This window comes from Gossypium hirsutum, chromosome A05 (assembly GCF_007990345.1).
Source record: "Gossypium hirsutum isolate 1008001.06 chromosome A05, Gossypium_hirsutum_v2.1, whole genome shotgun sequence".
Classification (NCBI taxonomy): Eukaryota; Viridiplantae; Streptophyta; class Magnoliopsida; order Malvales; family Malvaceae; genus Gossypium; species Gossypium hirsutum.
Window position 1 is genome coordinate 105681894 of NC_053428.1, and position 24520 is coordinate 105706413.

At 35.8% G+C, this 24520-nt stretch overlaps 2 protein-coding genes and 2 non-coding genes across 4 annotated transcripts; 2 read left to right on the forward strand and 2 right to left on the reverse strand.

Annotated features, from left to right (window-relative positions):
- The first annotated feature begins 11591 nt into the window (after positions 1-11591).
- Positions 11592-16572, forward strand: LOC107890812 (fatty acid amide hydrolase). Its single transcript, XM_016815381.2, has 20 exons — positions 11592-11866; positions 12215-12324; positions 12754-12814; positions 12913-13103; positions 13261-13390; positions 13603-13680; positions 13782-13929; positions 14020-14132; positions 14257-14332; positions 14416-14487; positions 14588-14639; positions 14761-14832; positions 14956-15036; positions 15116-15219; positions 15320-15412; positions 15488-15556; positions 15637-15701; positions 15777-15838; positions 15934-16029; positions 16231-16572. The coding sequence occupies exons 1-20, from the start codon at positions 11605-11607 to the stop codon at positions 16291-16293; spliced, it is 1998 nt and encodes a 665-aa protein (XP_016670870.1). The 5' UTR covers positions 11592-11604; the 3' UTR covers positions 16294-16572.
- Positions 16573-17229: 657 nt separating this feature from the next.
- TRNAQ-UUG (transfer RNA glutamine (anticodon UUG)) lies at positions 17230-17301 on the reverse strand. Its single transcript has one exon. It is a non-coding gene; the product is annotated as a tRNA-Gln (tRNA).
- Positions 17302-17995: 694 nt separating this feature from the next.
- TRNAQ-UUG (transfer RNA glutamine (anticodon UUG)) lies at positions 17996-18067 on the reverse strand. The gene has a single exon. It is a non-coding gene; the product is annotated as a tRNA-Gln (tRNA).
- A 2337-nt stretch (positions 18068-20404) lies between these two features.
- On the forward strand, positions 20405-23941 carry LOC121229647 (uncharacterized). The gene is made up of 5 exons (XM_041114399.1): positions 20405-20510; positions 20598-20712; positions 20907-21035; positions 21289-21366; positions 21591-23941. Exons 3-5 carry the CDS (start codon positions 20946-20948, stop codon positions 23613-23615), a joined length of 2193 nt encoding a protein of 730 aa, XP_040970333.1. The 5' UTR covers positions 20405-20510; positions 20598-20712; positions 20907-20945; the 3' UTR covers positions 23616-23941.
- Positions 23942-24520: the final 579 nt, after the last annotated feature.

Sequence of the window (24520 nt, forward strand, 5' to 3'; positions counted from 1 at the left end):
ATTAGGTACTTTTTGTTTTCTGTGCTTGCTTATGTTTTTACTAACCGATCTTGTTTTGTTTTGATTATGATTGCATTGCATTTTGCATTTTAGGAAAGAGATATGGATTCAAATACAATTACTAAATTAGAAAGCTTGTCATGGAATACGAATTCCTTGATAAAGTGGAAAACAATACTACTTCCCAAACATATTCTGAGAAACACAAGAATGGCGATGGAAGAGTTCGTGACCTTGCTTGGTGGCCTGGGGATTCGAGACGATTGTCCAAAAGCCTTCAACAAGCTGACGAGCCTTATGAAGATGGGCAGATGATGGATTGCGACCAAGATCAAGAAAATGAGCTAGCAATGGCATCTATTGGTGAGATTACCTCAAACATGCGGATGAAGAAAAAATCGATGTTGTCTCTTAGAATATGAGGGTGAGGTCGTACATGTATCCGTTTTATATAAGGGAATTTGCTTTCTAGAAAAGTTTCCTAAATGTAATTGAATCAGAATCAACGTCTCTTTAGGCATTCATTTCATGCATTTGCATTACATTGCATCATATGCATTAGACTTTCACGAAGTGACCCTAACTAGGTAAAATTATTTCAGTTACCCTGGAAACCAACAAAAATCTAATCAAATATCACTACGGTACTCGTCGCCAAACGAAAGCAATGGATCAAAGGTTGGAAAGATTGGAACAGTTGCAACGAGAGATGCAAGATCAGATGCACAAACGACTGGAAAAAATCCAGCAAGACATGTTAGAATCCCAGAACACTGTGATGAACCAATTAAAGCAGTTATTGACTGTAAGGAATGACAAAGGAAAAGGCCCTTTAGTTGATGCTGGGGATGATCACGATGACCCTGCCTATCCTCCAGGTTTCACCCCAACTAACATCCAAGTGCAACCAGAGGTGTAACCGCAGAGGGCACCTGTTACCATTAGATCCCAATACCAGGTCGGTGCCCCGGCATCGATGAACTTTCCAATAGGCTCGGGTTCTAATCCCGGTGATAATCCTACCAACCCCGTGTTTCCTGATCTCGATAACATGGCAGAGATGGAGAAAGCAAAAACGGACTTGTCAAAACAACTTGAGGACCGATGTAGATGGCTAGAGGAGAAATTTAGAGCCATGGAGAACACCGACTACCATTGTGGAGTCGACGCCAAGGACTTGAGTTTGGTACCTGATCTAGTACTCCCTCCCAAATTCAAAATGCCGGAGTTTGAAAAGTACAACGGGACTAGTTGTCCTGAAGCTCATATAACTATGTTCTGTCGAAGAATGACAGGATACATCAACAATGATCAACTGTTGATCCACTGCTTCCAGGACAGTCTGATCGGGTCTGCAGCTAAGTGGTACAACCAGTTAAGTCGCGTCAACATCCATTCATGGAAGGACTTAGCACAGGCTTTCATAAAGCAGTACAACCATGTGACAGATATGACACCCGATAGAATCACATTGCAGAACATGGAAAAGAAGCAAAGTGAGAGCTTTAGGCAATATGCCCAAAGATGGAGAGAGGTCGCGACACAGGTCCAGCCACCTCTTTTAGAGAAAGAAACCACGATGCTTTTCATCAACACTCTGAAAGCACCGTTCATTAACCACATGTTAGGAAGTGCTACCATGAGCTTCTCAGATGTAGTGATGTCTGGTGAAATGATTGAAAATGCAATAAGAAGTGGGAAGATAGATGCGGAAGAAGGCATCAAGAGATCAACCCCAAAGCACAAAGACAATGAGGTGAACAACACGAGTACATATAGCAAGGGTTATTCAAAACCAATTACGGTGAATCAGCCAAGAAAAATGGTCACTAACCAACAAGGCTCATTGAGACAAGAACCTGGAGTGAAACCAGGTACTGAGAACCTTCAGTTCACACCAATTCCAATGTCGTATGAAGAGTTGTATCAAAATTTATTCGATGCGCATGTTGTTTCCCCTTCCTACTCAAAACCCCCACAACCTCCATATCCAAAGTGGTATAATGCGAACACACACTGTGACTACCACGCAGGAATTACGGGGCACTCAATAGAGAATTGCATCACCTTCAAAAAACTAGTTGAAAAACTCATCAACATGGGTATTGTCAAGTTGGGTGACTCATCTACTGCAGAAAATCTGCTACCCAATCATGATTGACAATAAGGTGAATACGATGTATGAATAGATATTGGGAAGTGTTCACATCAATGACATGCATGAAGACACAACTGAAGAGGGAACTTTGTCAGATGTCTGCCCTCATAAACTTGGAAGTGTTCTAAATAAATCAGACTGTAAAAGAAGTCTCTGTAGTATTTAGAGCCTACTTAGAGTAATATTCAGAACAAACTTGTTGCTTTTAGCCTGAAGCAATATGAATTTTTTTTGTGAAATAGGCTCATGTCTGAACGTCGTTATTTTAATGAAATGTATCTTTGCGATCATTTTTGAGCTAATATTCTTTCATTCTTTATGAATAATTATTTTTAATCTTTCATTCTTTCTTCCAAATCATTCATTCATTCATAATCATACTGTACAGATAATTATTACATTCTTTGTATATTCTTTTGCACCAACAACAGGTCCCTGAATATCAACGACATGAATGACACTACTACAGATTCAGAATCTCCTTTTGAGCGAGACATGTGTTTAGAGGAATCTCATGACTTCGAAGATGACATAGATTGTGGCCTATCTCCGTACTTATTGAGGAGGGTAGAACAAGGTGAAAACAGATTCCACCTTACGAAAAATCAATGGAGTCCATGTGAGGCATGAAGGTTATTAGGTCGATCTCGCCAAAAAAAGGTCTGGCGGTCATTAGTTTATCTTCACGGGAAGAAGCTGCTTCATATGCCAATGTCACGAAGTCGACAGTAAATTTTTTGAAAAATCACGAAAAGTCGAAAAGAATCATATTTGACAATGCACTAAATTTGAACAAGAGCAAAATATAATAAGTTTGCAGTCTGTTCAAGATTAACACCATATCGCCAAAAAAACTCTCTCAGGGCAACGCCCTCTTTTTGGGCTTATCGCGGTTTCACCTATTGAGGTCGAGATTTCCTTCTCTTTGAGTTTTTTGGATCCAATCCTGGTTGGAGAGGAATGTTCAAAATATCTATCATGGTCAAATGTACCAAAAACAAATGGTATAAGTTCACCAAAACAAGGTTTGCTCTAGAGAATTCCACAAGGGGGACCCGATATCAAAGAAGATCCTTCCCATACAAAAGGGACTTCAGAAGAAAGTAGATGCCAAGCCAGGAGGACCTTATGTGGAAGGCTTTGTCTGGAAGAGTGTCGGTATGACCAAGATAGATGGCAAGAACTTGCCTAATCTTAAGAATTTTGATTCAAGGAACAAATACTTCACTTAAAAAAAAGGAAAATTAATGAAAAGAAGAAAAGAAAATGAGTAAAAAAGGAGAGGCCAAGGTGAAAACCCACAAAGGGCGCCTTGAGACCAGAGGGGCTTGAGTTGAAAACCCAAAAAAAGGGCGACTCAAATTTTGGATCAAATTGGGGCATGAGGCGATCAGAGCAGCTCAAATTTTGATCAAATCCGGGCATGTAATGATCTTGCTATACCTGATTCAACAGGAAAGGGTAGGTAGCATCTTGGGGCATCGACAAAGTCTTGTAGATCTCCTAAACACATGTCAAACACAGAATGGTCTTTCAAAGAGTTGGTATAGAGAAGTTCAAGCTACGATATCTGGGGCATCTTGTCCTCATACTTTTTTTTCTCTTGGAATACTTCATTCTTTTTCAAGATACGTGTTCCCAATTAATTCCCATTTTATTCTTGCTATCCTTGATAGTTTATCCATTTTGAGCTATGCTCTCAAATCAATTCTATTTTATCTATCGTTATGATCTTTTGCAAGCATGTTGCATTGGAATAATGATTAATGGACTAATAAAATTTTCACGAAGGAAGTTTTGCATATTACTCTGAAAAGTTTCTAAATAATATAGGAGCCTGAAGCAGGACAATTGTTTAGAACACTCCAAATTTAAAGGTTGGAAATTTGGGAAGGAATAGTCTAAATTTAGACTTTCTCTTTGGATTTTTGTTGTCAAATGCGTTGATTGACAAGATGCCATGTTGGTGACAAAGCTTGAATAAACAAGAAAGTGATGATCTTCAGGCAATAGGAAGAGGTTACCTCGGGAAGGAGAGCCCTTGTTTGCGCATGAGTCTTTGGTACGACACCTTGGGAATGATGTAAGGGACCAGAAGGATTTAAATCTTATACCCTTGAATTACGATAGGAGAAGATTGAAAAAAGCCATATCTTTCTACCCTTGGGTTACAGTAGGAGATTGATGGTACAAATTTTATGTCACAATGGATTGAACTACGATGTTCACAGTGGGGGCAATCAGATTACGTGTTTCTTTGGAAATGCCGGCTGGTCAAGAAGGCATTGCGACACGTTAGTGATAAAGCCTCAATAAGCTTTTGAACGATGATAACCTAAGCATTAAGGAATTATTTTCACGACATTCTGCATTCATTCAAATACCATTCACACATGTCTAGTTAGGAGCATTTGATTCATTTTGATCATGCCATCCTAATCATTAGGCATAATTAGGTTCATTATACATGTCATGTTCCCTAGAGAACAGATCAGTAAAAATTGAAGATAAACCTTGCCTCTCTCGGTCGTAGCAGAGGTGGTTGAAGTTATCAGATCTTGCCTTCCAGCATTGACAGCGAAGCAGATCGAAAACAAACCTTGCCACTCTCGTTTGTAGTAGAGCTGGTTGAAGATAGCAGATCTTGCCTTCCTGCATTGACAGCGAAGCAGATCGAACACAAACCTTGCCACTCTCGTTTGTAGTAGAGCTGGTTGAAGATAGCAGATCTTGCCTTCATTCATTGACAGCGAAGCAGATCGAAGACAAACCTTGCCACTCTCGTTTGTAGTAGAGCTGGTTGAAGATAGCAGATCTTGCCTTCCTGCACTGACAGCGAAGCAGATCGAAGATAAACCTTGCCTCTGTCGTTTGTAGCAGAGCTGGTTGAAGATATCAGATCTTGCTTTTCTGTATTTGGCAGCGAAGCAGATCGAAGATGGCAGATTTTACCTCCCTGACAACAGTGGAGTACATTGAAGCCGATAATTCTATCTCCCTGTATTTGGCAGTGGAATAAATTGAAGATTGCAGATCTTGCCTTCCTGTATTTGGCAGCGAAGCAGATCAAAGATGGCAGATTTTACCTCCCTGACCACAGTGGAGTACATTGAAGCCAATAATTCTATCTCCCTGTATTTGGCAGTGGAATAGATTGAAGATTGCAGATCTTGCCTTCCTGTATTTGGCAGCGAAGCAGATCAAAGATGGCAGATTTTACCTCCCTGACTACAGTGGAGTACATTGAAGCCGATAACTCTATCTCCCTGTATTTGGCAGTGGAATAGATTGAAGATCAAGGATGGCAGATTTTACCTCCATGTAACTACAGTGGAGTACATTGAAGCCGATAATTCTATCTCCCTATATTTGGCAGTGGAATAGATTGAAGATTGCAGATCTTGCCTTCCTGTATTTGGCAGCGAAGCAGATCAAAAGATGGCAGATTTTACCTCCCTGACCACAGTGGAGTACACTGAAGCCGATAACTCTATCTCCCTGTATTTGGCAGTGGAATAGATTGAAGATTGCAGATCTTGCCTTCCTGTATTTGGCAGCGAAGCAGATCAAAGATGGCAGATTTTACCTCCCTGACCACAGTGGAGTACATTGAAGCCGATAACTCTATCTCCCTGTATTTGGCAGTGGAATAGATTGAAGATTGCAGATCTTGCCTTCCTGTATTTGGCAGCGAAGCAGATCAAAAGATGGCAGATTTTACCTCCCTGACCACAGTGGAGTACACTGAAGCCGATAACTCTATCTCCCTGTATTTGGCAGTGGAATAGATTGAAGATTGCAGATCTTGCCTTCCTGTATTTGGCAGCGAAGCAGATCAAAGATGGTAGATTTTACCTCCCTGACCACAGTGGAGTACATTGAAGCCGATAACTCTATCTCCCTGTATTTGGCAGTGGAATAGATTGAAGATTGCAGATCTTGCCTTCCTGTATTTGGCAGCAAAGCAGGTTGAAGACGGTAGATTTTACCTCCCTGATTACAGTGGAGTACATTGAAGCTGATAGTTCTATCTCCCGGGGCAAGAAGTAGATCGAAGATAGCTGATCCTATCTTCCTATATTGGTAGGAAGTGGATCGACGACGCAGATCTTGTCTTCCCATATTGGTGGCGAAGTAGATCGCAGAAAGCAGATCTTGTCTTCATGTATTGGCGTGAAGTAGATCGAAGATAGCAGGTCCTATCTTCCTATATTGATAGGAAGTGGATCCAAGATACAGATCTTGTCTTCCCATATTGGTGGCGAAGTAGATCGAAGAAAGTAGATCTTGTCTTCATGTATTGGCGTGAAGTAGATCGAAGATAGCAGGTCCTATCTTCCTATATTGATAGGAAGTGGATCCAAGATGCAGATCTTGTCTTCCCATATTGGTGGCGAAGTAGATCGCAGAAAGCAGATCTTGTCTTCATGTATTGGCGTGAAGTAGATCAAAGATAACAGGTCCTATCTTCCTATAATGATTGGAAGCGAATCGACGACGCAGATCTTGTCTTCCCATATTGGTGGTGAAGTAGATCACAGAAAGCAGATCTTGTCTTCATGTATTGGCGTGAAGTAGATCAAAGATAGTAGGTCTTGTCTTCCTATATTGGTAGGAAGTGGATCGACGATGCAGATCTTGTCTTCCCATATTGGTGGCGAAGTAGATCGCAGAAAGCAGATCTTGTCTTCATGTATTGGCGTGAAGTAGATCGAAGGTAGCAGATCCTATCTTCCTATATTGGTAGGAAGTGGATCGAAGATGCAGATCTTGTCTTCCCATATTGGCGGCGAAGTAGATCGAAGGTAGCAGATCCTATCTTCCTATATTGGTAGGAAGTGGATCGAAGATGCAGATCTTGTCTTCCCATATTGGTGGCGAAGTAGATTGCAGAAAGTAGATCTTGTCTTCCCATATTGGTGGCGAAGTAGATCGAAGGTATCAGATCCTATCTTCCTATATTGGTAGGAAGTGGATCGAAGATGCAGATCTTGTCTTCCCATATTGGTGGCAAAGTAGATCGAAGAAAGCAGATCTTGTCTTCATGTATTGGCGTGAAGTAGATCAAAGGTAGCAGATCATATCTTCCTATATTGGTAGGAAGTGGATCAAAGATGCAGATCTTGTATTCCCATATTGGTGGCGAAGTAGATTGCAGAAAGCAGATCTTGTCTTCATGTATTGGCGTGAAGTAGATCAAAGGTAGCAGATCCGGTCTTCCTATATTGGTAGGAAGTGGATTGACGATGCAGATCTTGTCTTCCCATACTGGTGGTGAAGTAGATCGAAAAAAAAATAGATCTTATCTTCGTGTATTGGCGTGAAGTAGATCGAAGATTGCAGATCTTGCCTTCCTGTATTTGGCAGCGAAACAGATCAAAGATGGCAGATTTTACCTCCCTGTGACTACAGTGGAGTACATTGAAGCTGATAACTCTATCTCCCTGCATTTGACAGTAGAATAGATCGAAACCACAGTCTTATCTCCCTAAATAGTAGTGGAGCAGACTAAAAACACAAATCTCATCCCCATGGAGTCGTAGCAGAGTAGATTGAAGCTACAAGGCGTATCTGAAGTTGCAGTAGAGTGGATCGAAGCAACAAGACGTGGCAGGTTGGAATAAGGCTATTTGAAGAAGATGAGCACCAAAAAGTCAAGACTCGGCAAGACCGGGCAAAATTGGCCCTTTTGATGTCTTTGCTCTATTCTCGTTACACGAAAATGAGCAAAGAGGGGCAGCTGTATGAGCCCATTTTGCCCGGGCCCAGTGCAAAACAAAAACAAAATAAAAATAATAAACCCAAAAGTAACAGCCCATTTACAAACCCAAACTCTGACCCAAAATTCAAACCCAAACAAATCAAAATCCTAAAGCCCAAATGGCCCAAAATCTAAAACATTTTTCAGCAAAATTCAGCAGCAAACCCTAGCTGGCCGCCGCATGCCTCGCGTGGCCTCCTCTTCTGCCACGCCCAGCTCTCCATGCCACCATGTCGGCCACCTGCTCCTCCTCCACTACCAGCACCTCCATACCCTGCAAGATCAAGACAAAAAACAGGATAGAATAATAGAAAAAGGATGTAAAATGGGTTATAAAACCCGAAATAAAAAACGAAAACGGGGGGTTTTTTTTCTTTGGGTTCTTATTCTTTTTTTTGTTTGTTTTTTCGGCATTTGAATACAAAAAAGCAGAAGTTAGAGTTTTAAAAAAAATACATAGATCTCTGAGATAGCAAGCATTCGGAAAAAAGGAAAGGCAAACGGAAAAGGTTACTTTTTTTTTCGATTTCTATATACATATCTATACATTTTTGAAGTTAATATAAACCTAAAATCTATATATTCTAAGACCAAGAACAAATAACAAAAAAAAATAAAAAAAATATTTTTTTACCTTTTCCGGCCACCGCACGCCGGCGCCGGCGAGCCTCCGGTGGCCGTCCGGTGACCGGCCCCTGGCCGGATTCCCCTCCCTTCTCTCTCCCTTCTCCCTTCCCTCTCTCTTTTTTTTCCTTTCCCTCTCCCCAAATGATTTTTTTTGGTTAGTTTAGGCCTTATATAGCCCTCCAAAACGACGTCGTTTTGGGGGCTACACTTAAGCCCCAAAACGACGTCGTTTTGGCCATGCCCGACCCATCCGACCCGACCCGCTAGAGGATCCGCGTGTTTTCATTTGAATGGGATATTTATGCGCGCAGTCCTTCCGCTTTTCTGATGCTTCACAATTAAGTTTTTTATGGTTTTCAATTTGGCCCTATAATTTCTCGCGCTTTTCGATTTAGTCCCCGCCAATGTGCTGCGTTTTAAAGGAAAGGAATAATTGTTGTTTCGGTCCCCCAACGTTTCACGCGCGTACAATTAAGTCCCTTTTCTTTGTTTTCATTTCAAATTGGCCCCACAACTTTGTTTTTAATTCAATTTTAGTCCTTTTTTTGTTGATTTTATATCTTTATTAAATATCCTTGTTATTTTTATATTACCATTATTATTATTATGTATTAGTATATATTTTTATTATGTACGGGTATACCTATATATATTCTCATATTTAATATTTTTATTTCACTTTATTTTAATATTTTATTAATGTTATGTTTGTTTCTTTTATATTCCAATGTTATCGTTATTATTATTCTTATTATTTTTATTAGTTTATGCTTTGTTATATATTTATATATTTATAATACGTATATATACTTGATATATTTGTATATACCTCGGTAATATTATTACTAGTTTTCAATATACGCATATATTACCTAAATATTTTAGTATTATGTAAATATTTTAACATTATATTATATATGTATTTATATATTACGTATGTACATATACCTTTTAATATTATATTTTGTATTACGTAAATATTATTTTAAATACTGTATTGTATATATATATATGTCCTTAGTACCACGTTACATATATATTGTGTATATACTTGTTTTCTTACCCTTATTATATTCATTGTTAATACATTTATTTTTTTTATACATGTATACGTACCCTTTTTTTTATAATATTATTTTTTTACACATATATGTATATATTTATCTATGTTTTCATATTCTATAATATATATATATATTTCTTATTTTATGGCTTAAAATTATATATGCATATATATTTTTACATAATTGTATTTATTGTCATCATTGTTATTTGGTGTTTGTTTATTTATTCGTGTACACTTGTGCTTTTTTTTTTAATGTTAGTTCTATTTATTTATTTGTATGCTTTGTTTATGTAATCGCCTCGTCATTTCATTTTGCCTATTGCATTGTTGTTACTCACTTTACTTTGCTCACCTTGTCGTATTCGTTATTGTTTTGTCAAGCATTGACACTAAACACCAAAAGGAAAATTTTTCTAAATAAGACAATATTTCGCGTTTGGAAACTCGAGAAAACGTGCCCTAACGTGCTGGGTTTCGATTTCTCGTTTGACTAAATAGCCAAATATCCTCTTAAAGCTTCAAAGTATGGTTTCATTAAACTATAAGGTGATCTTGGTTTCGATGGTTTAGAGTATCGTGTCCTAACGCGCGGGATGTGATATTCCTCCGGAACAAGAGAATCTTATGTTTCAATTCACGATATCAGATTTTCTTTTAAGAATCGTATTTTTTTAAAAACTCTTCAAATTTTTAATTTTCGACACTAAGACACTAATTAATCAACTAGGTACCAATTTTGGGCGTATCGAGGGTGCTAATCCTTCCTCGTGCGTAACCGGCTCCCGAACTCATTTTTCTGAATTTCGTAGACCAAAATCGTTGTTTTAATAAAATTAAATCATTTATTAAAAACAACTACTTTTTTGAGGTGACCCGATCACACCTCGTCAAAAAAGGATTGGTGGCGACTCCCGTTTTCATTCTTTTTTTTTTAAATCCAAGTCGACCCCGTTTTCATTCAAAAAATGGTGTCAACACAGTTTATTTTTTCTCATGAAATAATTTTGGACGTCAAAAATCTATGAACCAAAATTTAAAAAACCTTTTTCTACTTGTCGATGGATATTAATCAATCGTACCGATCGTCAAATTGTCACTAGAATTTTGCTGGCAGAACTTTTCTTTTTAAAAAAAACTTAACAGCCTAGTGATTTAAATAAAATTTTTTGAATAGTTTAGTGGCTTAAATGAAAATTTTCGAATAATTTATTATTTATTAACTTTTTTTTATTTAAGTGATAAAAACAAAATTTAACTATAATTTAGTGAGTGAAGGTCTAGTTTAACCTTATAATTATTAAAATTTTACAAGTGAAACAATATGAAAGCGAAGGGTAGTAAGGCATGCAAGTTGAAGGGCCTCTTCCCTCCTTTCCAAGCTGTCCAAACTTAATGAAAATGGCATACTGTAGTAGAATACATATAGATATAGACTTAGTATGGCCCTTCCAAAAATTCAATGCGGCCCCTCAATAATAAAAATTCATATTGTAGGTCAAATTTTTAATCTTTGAAGTCCCTACTATCTTTGATTTCTTTTTTATATTCACTTTTAATTGCTAAAATATCCATTATATCATCCATATATATATACATATATATTGAATTACCCTCAATTAATTAATCAAACTACCTTTCTTTAGTTCTTGTTTATTCACCTTTCAATAGAGTTTTTTTAATTTCATAAACACGATTAAGAACTCAGAAATATTCATGTTTACTAATACTGATATCCATTTCAAACATATGTGTATATATATTTGTTGCATTCAACACATGTCCTTGTAAAGCGAATATAATGAAAGAAAGTTGGGAGGTATGTTACAGGTTAACAGGAAAGAGAGAGGTCCTTCATCCATTGACCTTCCATGGTTTAATGTTGATAATGAGGCCTATTTAAGCATGCAATTTAATAAGTGTAATAATGGTATTATGGGTATAAACGCTTTTAAATAGCTGAAACCGTTGCCATCTCCGCCACTTTATAGGTTCATGACAGTTTTCATTTTATATAACCAATGTTACTTACACAAGTTGATCATAAAATATATTTATTGGTTGAACACTGTTGTTTTCTTGTTTAACCCTCTGCCTTGTTGCATTCTTGCTCTAACCACCACTACCCACCACTCTTGCAAGTTTTTTTCCGGTAAAATGGGACTATTCAAGGCTGCTGGCGTTGTTTACAAGCCGGTCGAGGAGATTGATCTTGGTCCTGACAGCAATGAGTTTTATCTCAAAGCCAATGTTAAAGGTCTCACCATCATCATCATCAGCAGCAGCAGCAGTTTGCTGTTTACTTTTTGTTTTCTTTCTAATTTTACATCAGATTCAGAAACCAACAAAAGTTTGCTTATTACAAGTCCTGTCTCATCTTCATCTCATTGTTTAAGAATGTTTCTGTTTTTTTTCTTTGTTTTAGTACTACTAACTGAAACTTTATCTGACAATTCCAAAAAAAGTTGCAGACTTTTCTATATCTACCCTTGTTACTTGAAACTGCTGTTTGTTGACTTTGAGGTTTCAATGATTACACTGCAAAAAGCATGTTTCAATTGCATAATCTTACAATATGTGTATGTTTTGTGTACATGATGTACAGCTCCTCGCATGGCTGGATTTCTTGTCAAAATATTTGCTTGGTTCCTGGAGTCAAGGATCATTGGAACGTTATTGTTGTATATATTGAAGAGGAACAACCTAATTCACAAGGTACACACTTATTACCTTCATTTTTACCATTATTTTTGGTTAAAAAAGAAATCCCGACATTTTTTACCTCGTACTTCCGACAAGGGACAGTCAGTCTGACATTGTGGTCTCAAAGCTTTTACTAACACCCATGTGATGGCATTTTGGCAACTTGTTCTTGTAATTCATTCATTCATTCCATAGGGAAGAAAGCACAAAGAATAATTGGCCGATAGTTGAGACTTGGTACATTTTTTGTTCGTTACCATTTTACTGCTTTGTCCTCTCTTTACTCCTGTTAGCCACAAATTTGGCTAAGTTTATGAGGCAAAGGGAAGTAACTTTATAAACCACTTTCTGCAGGGAACTTCTTTTCACCTATATACTATATTAGATATAAGATTTCAAATTTTCATATAACTTCTGTTATAACAAGTTTTCATCGAGCAGCTTGTTTCCAATGCAACGCTGGAGGAGGCACCTATGTTTGTTCCTTTGCATCCATTTGTTGGTATGTATGTGCTACATACTCTTTTACCTTTGATTCAAATGCGTAGATTACTGTATATTGGAAGCATTTTAAAACTCATTAAGCATTGATCAATACAGACCTTAATGAACAAGAAGTTGAACAAATTGACTCTGATGCATCGCCAGCAGAACGAGTTCAACGGGCAATGAATTGTCTTCCTTTGACCTTAGAGAAGTCAGTAGATGATTCAAATTCCAGCAGCTTCCGACGCTGGACAATAGCGGATTATTCAAGAGCCTATAGTTCTGGAGAAATAACTCCCCGGAAGGCATCATTCTTGGCTATTTAGTTTATGACATATAGTTGATTTCCCATTTACATGAATGATTACATTTCCACCTGAAAGAATTTGAGGCTTTCTAGATATTTGATACAGTTAACTTTTAGTTTATCATGGTCATGAAAATCGATTTTTGATATTACAGGTTGCGGAGCAATTTATAAATGCCGTGCATGAATCTTCCCGTGCTGCTTTGCCAATGTCCTTCTTCATTAACTATGATGCTGAAGATATCCTGAAACAAGCTACAGAATCAACTCTTCGGTACGAAAGAGGTAACTGTTTAGCGTAACTAAATCACTATTACATACCCTAATGTGCTTTTCTGTTGTGACATTATTGCTTCCATTCTCCTGAAACATAAAGACATAAAACAAGGTAACTGTTTGGTTTCAAAACTTGGCAATAGTGAACATTCATTTTACTGTATAATGTTTAGTCTATACCATCTAGAAGTTCATATGGATCTCATTGTCCTTTTCTTCAGGGGATCCGATATCAGCTCTAGACGGAGTCCCAATAGCTATCAAGGATGAAATAGATTGTTCTCCATATCCAACAACAGGTCTCATAATTTCTCCACTTGCCATGTTCTTTACTTGCATAGGCTTTTTTTTTCATAACGGTATCCTTAGTTTCTTCCTATTTGAGTCTTGATTCTTTTAGGAGGTACAAAGTGGCTGCACAAGGTTAGACCTTGCACGGGTGACGCATGCTGTGTTATGCGGCTCAGATCCTGTGGTGCTATAATTGTTGGAAAGACTAATATGCATGAGCTTGGAGCAGGAACAAGTGGGATAAATCCTCACTATGGGTGAGAACTTTCTTGTGTGTTCTCCTTTTCTAATACCGAAAACTTCATGTTTAAAATATATTGATATGTTTTCATTTTCTGAGGCTGCAGGACTACCAGAAATCCGTATCATCCCAACAAAATCGCTGGTGGTTCTTCCAGCGGATCTGCTGCAGTAGTATCTGCAGGATTATGCCCTGCTGCTCTTGGTGTGGATGGAGGAGGTAACTTCCTCATCTTTTACTTAAAAAAACCCACAAAATATATCATAATAATTAAGTACAACATTATATCATGTGAATAAGTTTAAAGGACCATTGTGCTTCATATTCTGTGGTTTCCTTGTAGGATCTGTGCGGATGCCCGCATCCCTTTGTGGTGTTATAGGATTCAAACCGACTTTTGGGCGCATACCTCATACAGGGTGAGAATTTATTTTAGGAAAATAATTCTCTGTGTTCCATGTAAGTTTTAGACAATATTTCAGAAAATTCATGTTGTTTTCAGTGTTCTTCCTCTGAACTGGACAGTAGGAATGGTTGGAATACTAGCAGGCACCTTAGAGGATGCATTGATTGTGTAAGTAATCTCTCCTTTTCTTGTATCAATGCATTTCCTTCACTTTTATATATTACTTTGTTAGTTCTAGATATGATTTACATTAGTTTTCTGTTTTTAGCTATGCTGCCATTAGTGGCCAACTTCCATCACATGAGCCAACAATTTTACCTGTAAGTGCCCATCTCTATAATATTACTAGAATTTCCAAGTACTTGAAGCTGTAGTAAAGTATCACTAGCCTTTGTTAGCTTGATTCCTATTAATTGCCCTGCTAAGCATTCCCTTTACCAGCCCAAGTTACTTTTTCCCCTGCTGAACTCAACAAATCCAATATCAGAAATCAAGTTTGCAAGATATGGAGAGGTTAGTGATGTTATTATATGAAAAACTAGTTTTAAGTCCAGTTTCATCATTGATTATAGCTTAAAAAGATACGGTTTCTAATACCTCTCATTCTATTTTTGAACCACTAATTGCCTCAATTAGTGGTTCAACGATTGCAGTGACGAAATCAGAATATGCTGTTCCAATGCTTTGCACTTGCTTTGTGAGCATTACAAGTGGAAGGTATTAGCAATGGAAGTTTCCTTTAACTAATAAAAAAAGGTGACTGCTCACTAATCTGCAAAGGTTTATTATTCACAAGACTGTAGAGGTTACTATACCAGAGATAGAGTCGATGCGGCTGGCCCATTATCTGACCATTGGCTCCGAATGCACAACTTCACTGAGTTCCGCTCTCGAAAAGCTGTATGTTATGTTCCAAACCTCAACCCTAATTTATCCCCTTATGTTCATGTTTGGGATATTAGAAGTTCAAAAGCTGACAGTATAAAACTTGTTGAAATAGGGATTTTGCAGAACTAGGATGGGATGCAAGAGTAGCACTTAGGGTATACGGTGCTTTCAACAGCAAAGAGTACATAAAAGCTCAGAAAATGAGGTAAGTTTTTTCCAAAATTCACTTGTTATTTAAGTTCTTATAGTTGACACTTATAAATATGGGCTTTATACGCAGGAACCGCCAGATGCAGATTCATAAGAACATATTTGCCAAGGCAGATGTCATAGTTGCTCCAACAACAGGGTAGATTCTTTGTAAACTGCAACATCTTACAATGTCTTAAGAGATTTTTATTTTTGATTATTTTATTATTCTCAAAACAGTGTGACTGCATACTCAATATTTGATGATGCTCTAAAAACCGGTGAGCTCGATTACATAAATGGAGGTACGAGTTTCGACAGATTTTTCCATTATGCATTTTATGTTTAAATGGAAATTAACCATTTCATCATCTTTTCAGCTGCCCTTGTTCGATATCAGATAGCAGGAAACTTTTTAGGACTACCTGCTGTGACCGTTCCTGTACTAACTTATTACTACTCCGTTCTCTTTGGTTAAGATTTTATATAGTGGGACAACATTTATACTAATATCAGTTCTCTATGTCTCCTTAATAGGTTGGCTATGATAAAGAAGGTTTGCCAATTGGTCTTCAATTTATAGGGAAGCCATGGTCAGAACCCACATTAATGCACATAGCATTTGCAATGCAGGTAAGCTACATGCTTCTCTGAATGTAGTTGCTTTCTTATTCAAAATAAGAAAATGATAAATGGTATATAATTAGATTTCTGGTTCCTGTTTTGGGTATTTTTCATAAATTGGAATAATTTGAGTTTTCTTCATACACAAGGCATTATTGAATTGATTATACCCTTTGCTTGCTGATATGTAGAACACATTTTTGGTTTCAGGCCTTGTGCATCTCACACCATAGGAAGCCTAAAGTCTTCTATAATCTACTTCATAAGAATTGAGTGGGGCAGGCCAGAAGCCACCAGGAGGAGGCCGGAAGGGTAATCAGTCACCATGATTGCATAGCTTCCTTTTCTTCTTCTCTTATCATGGTATATGGCAATATGTAGTATTGTTTAATTATTTAGTGAGTTGCTACTGTTGAGATGGGCGTGTCAAAAATCATTAGAAGCTGAAAGTGTGTACTATGTCATTCATACATATCTATTCTTATATGTAGATGAGATATGTATTAAATTGCTTGTTTTATGGCTATAATTGGAGTTATTCTTCTGTTAAAAGTAGCTAATACAGAATAGTAGTGAAGGTGTAGTTGAGTTACTCAGGGCTCATGTGCTACTTGCTGATCCATCATTAAGTAATATTATACGGTGTAATGACTGGAAAGCATTCTAATTATGTAATTGAGGCCTTAGACATTAATTCATTTAATAAATTTGTTGATCTACAAAACAAGGTAGTTTTTGTTTTCAACTTGAAATTTGGTGGCGCTTGTTGGATGATGAGAGTTTAAGCATTTGTTGAGTTTAGGATGGGGTTAGCAAGTGGTTAGAAGAAGAGGTAAACGGACTTCTTCCCCATTATTTAAACCGAGTTTGAATCTCTAACTCACCACTATTGAAGGGTTTATTTGATTACCATTTTTAACCTGGATAAGATTCGATTTAAACCATAAAATAAGTAAAAATATGTGATTATATCCAAAAGGTTGAGATAATAGATCCATCAACAATTCCTATGCTTTTATATATGTTTTAACTAGTAGATACAAACATTTTAAAATTTTCAACTTTATTCTTGTATAGCAATGGTTATGTCCAAGTGACCAAGTCCCTCTAATATTTAGGCTTGTACTGTAGAAAATGAGCACTGGATATTTTTTTTCATTGCTCTTAAATATTTCTAACTTGTAGATAAAAAAAATTAAAGATGAAAAAAGGTCCTACCGGGAGTTGAACCCAGGTCGCTGGATTCAAAGTCCAGAGTGCTAACCACTACACCATAGAACCTTGACAACTGTAAAGTGAAGGTTTACCTTATATATCCAATAAAATCATTAGAGAAATCCAATCTATAGTCAAAGGAGGGACTACCCAATAAATAGCAGATGGAGACAATAAAAGTGCTTGAGCAATGAAGTGAGCTACTCTATTTGTAGTCCATCGAACCCAACAAAAAGCAATATGCTGGAATTGAGCTTTTATCCACAAACAGTCAGGAATCATTGCACCAAATTCAGAGTTTAGGCTTTGAGAGGGGATAGTGATTTCCGTCCGTTTAGGCTTTACATGTGCAATGACAACAAAGGTAAGTTTCCAATTTTTCAGGAGTTTTGTGTTTACATAAGACTCATTGTGACAATACTATTTCCTAAAAGAAAAAAAAAAATTTTGTTGATTGAGTTTTAGTTCGATTGGTATGAATATTCTTGTCAATGCAAGAGAACGTGAGTTCGAGTGAGCTGAAGTGTATTATCATTCTATTTATAGGTTAGAGAAGAACTATGTAGTTTTAGACTGTCCAAAAGAACAGATATGATTAGAACTTATAGCAATGATTGCATGTGAGTTATTAGTGATTAGAAAGTAAAGTTGGGTGTTTTCATAAATATTTCAATGAAAATTGCAAATCACAACACACAATGAAGCGGGATCCTGACCATCGAATTCCTTTTCACTTTTAAAAAATTAAAAGATGAAAAATAGGTCCTACCGGGAGTCGAACCCAGGTCGCTGGATTCAAAGTCCAGAGTGCTAACCACTACACCATAGAACCCAAAGGCTGAAAATACTCTCTCAGCATTCTATTTAATACTAGAATAAGTTACTCGCTAACTATCTTCACATAGCAAGTGACTGGTAAGTGATAACTCATTTCGTTTTACATTTTTTTAAAATATTTTCTTCATAATTACTTTTTTTTGTGGTTTTAATTAACTAGTTGAATAGCATCAATGTCTATAAAACCTTAAATTTACCATTTTAATCAATTTTTTATTTTAATTTTTCTATAAATTTTTTATATTTTTACAAAAACCCTTTTTCACTTGCATCATGTTCTACAATTTAATGTAATAAATTTATATTTATATTAATATCTATATCTATATTATCTATCTATATACTTAGTATAAAATTTTTGATTAAGTTGGTAACATGAGTTAATCGAGTACCGATTCAATTGGAGAAATAGTTATATATAAACATAATTGATATTTTTATAAGTTCAACTATTATTCAAACTGTTAACTCTATTTTTAAAAAAATAAATAATTAAAATTTTTCATGAAGCAAAAAGACAAATATATTTTCCTTTATGTATTTAAAAAATTCATTAAAAATAAAAATATTTAAAAAATAGAGAAAATTAGTTCAATCGATTTTTTAAGCTCGGTTCAATTGATTTGTATTAATTTTCGAGTCAACTATTCAACTCTTAGGACCAGTTCCCAGTGTAGCTCTGAAAACTCTAATTTTGATTGATGCATGAACTTTTTCAATCCCGTTAGGTTGAACAAGTAGGCAGTGAAGTTTGAAAATGGAATTAATCGCCAGCATCTCGACCTTGGGAGGACCAATTTCAAACATTGTTGGCATTGCTAGAGACTGAAAAGGAAGAAGAAAGAAAACAAATTAAAGAGAGAAATAATGTAAAAGAAAATAAAATAAATAAATAAAATATTTTTTAAACTTTATATGACATGTAGTTTATTATTGGCTAGAATTTTTTAACGGATAACATTTTTGTGTAAAATAGATAACATAAGAATAATTTAGGTACCATTTGTGACCAAAAGAAAATTTATGTACCAACTTAGAAGAAAGAATATTGTTTAGGTTAAGGATGTTGAAACCAAACCAGATCAACCAATTGAACTGGTTGAATCGAGAACTGACCAATACACAAGTCCGAAGTGTACTAAAAACCCTGTTTGAATTGTGAACAGGGTAGAAATGTCTTCTTTTACTCATTTCATGGATGTAACATAATATAGCTATTATTAAGAGTTTGGTTGAGTTGATGACACTTATCAATTGAGTGTTAACTCAGTTATGAAATTACTTTATGTAGATTCCTTTTTCAAAGCAACAAATGTTATTTCAAGAACATTTGTTTTTTTTTATAGTTCATCAATCTAGAAAAATATGTCTATATATCCATTCTTGTCCCTGAAAGTTGTTTCAAAATACTATTATAAGTTTAAGTGTAGAAAATAATACTAATAATTTATTAATGTAAGTAACAATTAGAGATGTTTATGGGTTGGTAATCTATCTAAGTTTGAAAACCTATTGAAAATGTGAGAGAGTTTGGACAAAAGAATGAGTCTTAAAAAATGAGCCGAGCTTTTAAGGTCCTAGATCAATCCATTTTTTTATTTACTTTTTAATATATATTAATATATTATGTAATTTATATACATAAATTTAAATATATAATAGTACAATACCAATCTCTAGTACTTGAACTAAACTACAATTACATCGAATAAAAACCAGAAGGTTTAATATAATATTTGGTACTTGAACTTGATATTTTTTTCTAATTTAGTACCTAAAGTTAACACTTTTTCTTAAGTTAATACTTAAGTCTTTTTTGAGATCCAATTTGTTATTTAAACTTGATTCTCTTTTTTCCCTAATTTGATAACTAATCTTTTTTTTTTGTTCTATTTGGTACTTTAACTTGTCAAACTTTTTAGCAATGTTATTTTTTTATGAGGTAATAAAAATAATCAATGTATGACCAACATGTGACAAATGATATGATAATTTTATTTTATTTTATATGTTCAATTACTTTACTTTTATTTATTTAATTAATTATTTTATTAATTGAAAATAATGAATTTTTTTTAATTTGGATTTTTAAAACTCTTTTTTTTCTTTTTATTTAATATTAATTAGTTAAGCATAGCTCGATACTTTTTTTTTTAACATGAATTCCTTTAATTCTGAAAATATTTTTGTAGCATAATAAAAAAAATAATAGTTAATATTTTGCCTAATTTGTATAACATTTAATAAATTTGGATATCAAATTGAACTAAAAAAAAGTTTAGGTAGCAAATTTGTATAATACTTATTTTTATTTTGATACACAGTGCATAGTATATGAGTGAACCGTTCTATGAATGTTAGCAACCGTTTTCTGAAGTTTTGAATTTGCAGATTAATCATCACCCACATGTAATCCTTCTTGTGCTTTGAATACAATTGTAAGCATCCATTTTATTTGATTTTTTTTAAATTCTTTTTAAGAAAATTCAATGTTTGATTGCATGGTAATTAACATTTAAAACCAGAGATTTAAAAAAGAAGAAGAAGAAGAAGAAGAAGAAGAAGAAGAAGAAGAAGAAGAAGAAGAAGAAGAAGAAGAAGAAGAAGAAGAAGAAGAAAGGTTTACTGGAATCGTTAAAGGTTGTAAATTCGGATTTTCTTATTTTGATTGACTATACTTTCTACTGATTTCTTTATTCAATTTGTTGCATACATTACTTGTTCATTGCTTTCTTTTTTTTTTCTTTTTACTTTTATATAGACTTGGATTTTGTATTGTTACCCATTCTAAGAAATTAGGCTACGGGTCTTTAAATTTGTTTTTTTTTTATTAGGGGGGTTATTTCTTTCTTCCCATAGTTTCGATAAGCAAGATGGAACTGAAGGATTTGCAATCTGATCTTGAAGCTTTAAGAGAATTATATGGACTTATACGTTATGGTGATGTTACAAGCAATGTGATTGTAAGTTCTCAAATTGTTAGGGCTACTATTTCCACTTATTATGTTTTGAAGAATCTTAATTTCTCAATTAGTTGTTGAATTTCGAAGATTTGTACTACAACATTTTCTCTTGAAAGATTTGTGGATTGTCCATTTCCTTTGTAACTGTCTTTACATTATCTTGAGGCAATTGCTAAAAGTGTAGCAATTTGGAAGATATGCATTCCCTTTTAATTGATCATGTGTACATATTTTTTCCTTCGATGGTAAACAGTTAGGTGAAAGATCAAAGCTCTTACTCAAGGATCTTCTAGATGGAGCTACAAAGAGAGTTTTGGAGACACATATAAAGGTATCTGGACCATGTCAATGTGCGGACTTGTGTCGGATTATTTGCTATTCGGAGTTCTTCAAAGTTTAATAGCAAAATTGTTGAACATTGATGATTCCCTTATTGTTATTCCAACTGTGATATGCTGTTCAACAATTTGCTAGCAATCTATAGTTCTGTTTGATTTTAGATTCGTTTCATTCTCGATGATTGTAATCTTTGCTGTTAATCGATTTGTGTGACAGATAATAGCAGAAGCAGAACATGGTATTTGTGGCAATACCTTCTCTTCTGAATCTGGAAAATGGTTAGTAGAGTCTCGGCCTTGTGTTTCATCAAATATTTTAAATGCTACACCAGATGTAATTCGTGATTCGGTAAAAGAATCAAAGCACCCTGCATTCAGTTCATCGAAAGATGAAGATTATCCTAACCAGCTAACAACTCATGAAGTTATCTCGCAGCAATCTAGATTCACCTTAGACAAATCTGAAAATAGAAAGAAAAATTGTGAGTTCAACAAGAAAAGCAGTATGAAGCAGCACAGTACAGCCAAGATTTTAAGCAAAGATGCTAAGCAACAAGGTTGGCAATGTGATCCTCTTGGACATTTTTATCAAGCCATTGGGGATGACAAGAATTTGTCAGAGAGAAATGAAACAAATATGGAGCTGTTGAAAAGCAATGAAACAATGAGGCAGAGTAGTATTTGTGGATTGCGAGGTATTGAATCAGTTTCTAGCTCCTCAAATTCTGTAGCTTCTGGAGATAATCTTGCTGATCTGTATGAAAAGGGAGGGGAGGCAGTAAATAATTTCTCCAAAGACATCGATAATGTAGTCAAGCACATTGAATCCCACATTTCAGCTTTGCGTTTGTTATCAAAGTTGGCGGAAGCTACCAAAGCCCCTATGCCTACATCAGTGTATCCTATGGTACAAGCAAAAGAACATTTGGTTAAAAAGAATGAACTAAGTCATGATGTTGATCCTTTTTCAGATAGGGATGATATGCAGCTAATTGGATTGGTCAGTCAAAGAAATGGAAAGAAAGATGACTCAAATGGGATTTGTCATGTGTTAGGTCAAAGTACAAATGACTTGTTGGACGAGATAACGAGCAAAAGGAGGAGGATTCAACACAAGGAGATGGGCCAGACTTGCAACCATATTGTAAGGAGTGATAGTAGGGTGAATAAAAAGACAGGTAACTGGAATGTGAGTGACATGCTAGAAGCAGATGGCTATAAACAAAATGAAAATACTGGTTGCTATGTTCATGGATTAAGGATTCCAACTAAGCAGGATGATATCACCAAGAGGTCTCCCATGCCTGTAAAAACTCCCTTTCCGATCTCAATAGATAGAGGGAAAGAATCATCACCAACCATATCAAAATTAAGATCTTCACCACCTTACCAGTCAACAGAATCTAAGGCTCTTAGTCATAAGAGAAGCCTAGCACATGAGATTCTACCCAAACAGGAAAAAGGCGGTATGGGGATTTTGCGGCATAAGATTCTACTGCATCAGCAAGAACCTGAGGAGTCTTCTACTTCTGGCAGTGGCAGTAGTGGCAGCAGTGACAATGAGGCTTATTCTTTACTGAGTGAGGACAGTTCAACTTCAATGTCCAGTAGGTTTGATCATGGAGCACGTGAAGAAAGCAGTAGTTCATCAATTAGCAGTGATTACAGGGATGCTAGTGAATCAGATAGATTGCATCCTTCCAGAACACACAAATTAATCCATCCAACAGACTCTGAGCCTGAGAAAGCTGAGGGTCGAAGGGTCGGACGGCTGAGGAAGATCACAAACAAGTTAGGGCTAATTTTTCATCACCATCATCACCATCACCATCACCGTTACGATCACCATGATAGTGGCGATCGCTCCCACGGTGCGCACACCAAATCTTTGTGGACACCTTTGCACAAGATTTTTCATCCCAGAAACAGAAATGAAGTTGATGAAGGTAAATTAAGAAAAGCAAAGGCGAGTAATGCGCCGGTCAAGCATCAGGTAGGGCATTTTCATGCACTAGTTGACGGACTGATGCAGCACCTTCGGCACTCAAAGCAATCAAAAGCTTCAAAAAGTGGGATGGGATGGCTAGGAAAGAACCAACATAAAGAAAACAGGAAGGTGAAGCAATTACATTGGTGGCAGATGTTTCAGCGTCAAGGTGGAGTAAAATTACCCAATAGAAGGCGTGTCAAGGTAGGGTTTATGAGTAAAAAAAAGCAGCTTAGGGTACCTAAGTTGAAATAGAAAATAACAGGGCAGGGTGCATAGATGTGGTTGCCATTGTTACCGTCAACTACATTTACTACAATGTCTTACGGAGTATAGACTTCTCAACTATTGAAGTAGAAGAAATGTCTAATGCCCTCTCTTTTTTTTTTTAATCAAATGGCACCAGTACTATGAAGGACTAGGATCAATTTCATTATAGGGTATCTATTTTTTCTTTTAAATGGGTTAGCCAGTAAAACCTAGTAGATTTGTCTCTTTTTTACTTTTTGGTCTTTATAATTTCTCGTGTTTTCTTGTCTTTAGACTAATGAGAATTGAAATTTACTAAGACGATGTCTTTGGTGGGAGATCAAAGTTTATTGCTGCAAATTTTTTTTTGACAAGTGCAACATCACTTTTTTTTTACAACAGCAACAATCACTTTCCATTTGTTATTGTGATGGTATTTAAGAGTTGTGACTTGTCAATGACCATTACCCAATTTGGATCAAACAGTAGTGTCGTAACCATTTTTTAGGAAAATCGGGTATCGACTTGGAGAAAAAAAACGAAAACAGGAGTCGCCACCAATTTTTTTAGGTGTGATCGGATCACCTTAAATTAATCTTTTTAATAAAAGTTAAGATTTACTAAAACGATAATTTTTGGTCTACGAAAATCAGAAAATGAGTTCGGGAGTCGGTTACGCATGAGGAAGGATTAGCACCCTCGATACGCCCAAAATTGGTACCTAGTTGACTAATTAGTGTCTTAGTGTCGAAAATTTGAAAACTTGAAAGAATTTAAAATACGATCCCTCTTTGTAAAGAAAATGCTCAAATGTTAAGGACCTTCTCGTCTCACAATATAAAAGTCACATCCAGTAAGTTAGGACACGACATCTTGAATTTTCGAGAGCGAGCTTGCCTTTTATATAAAAG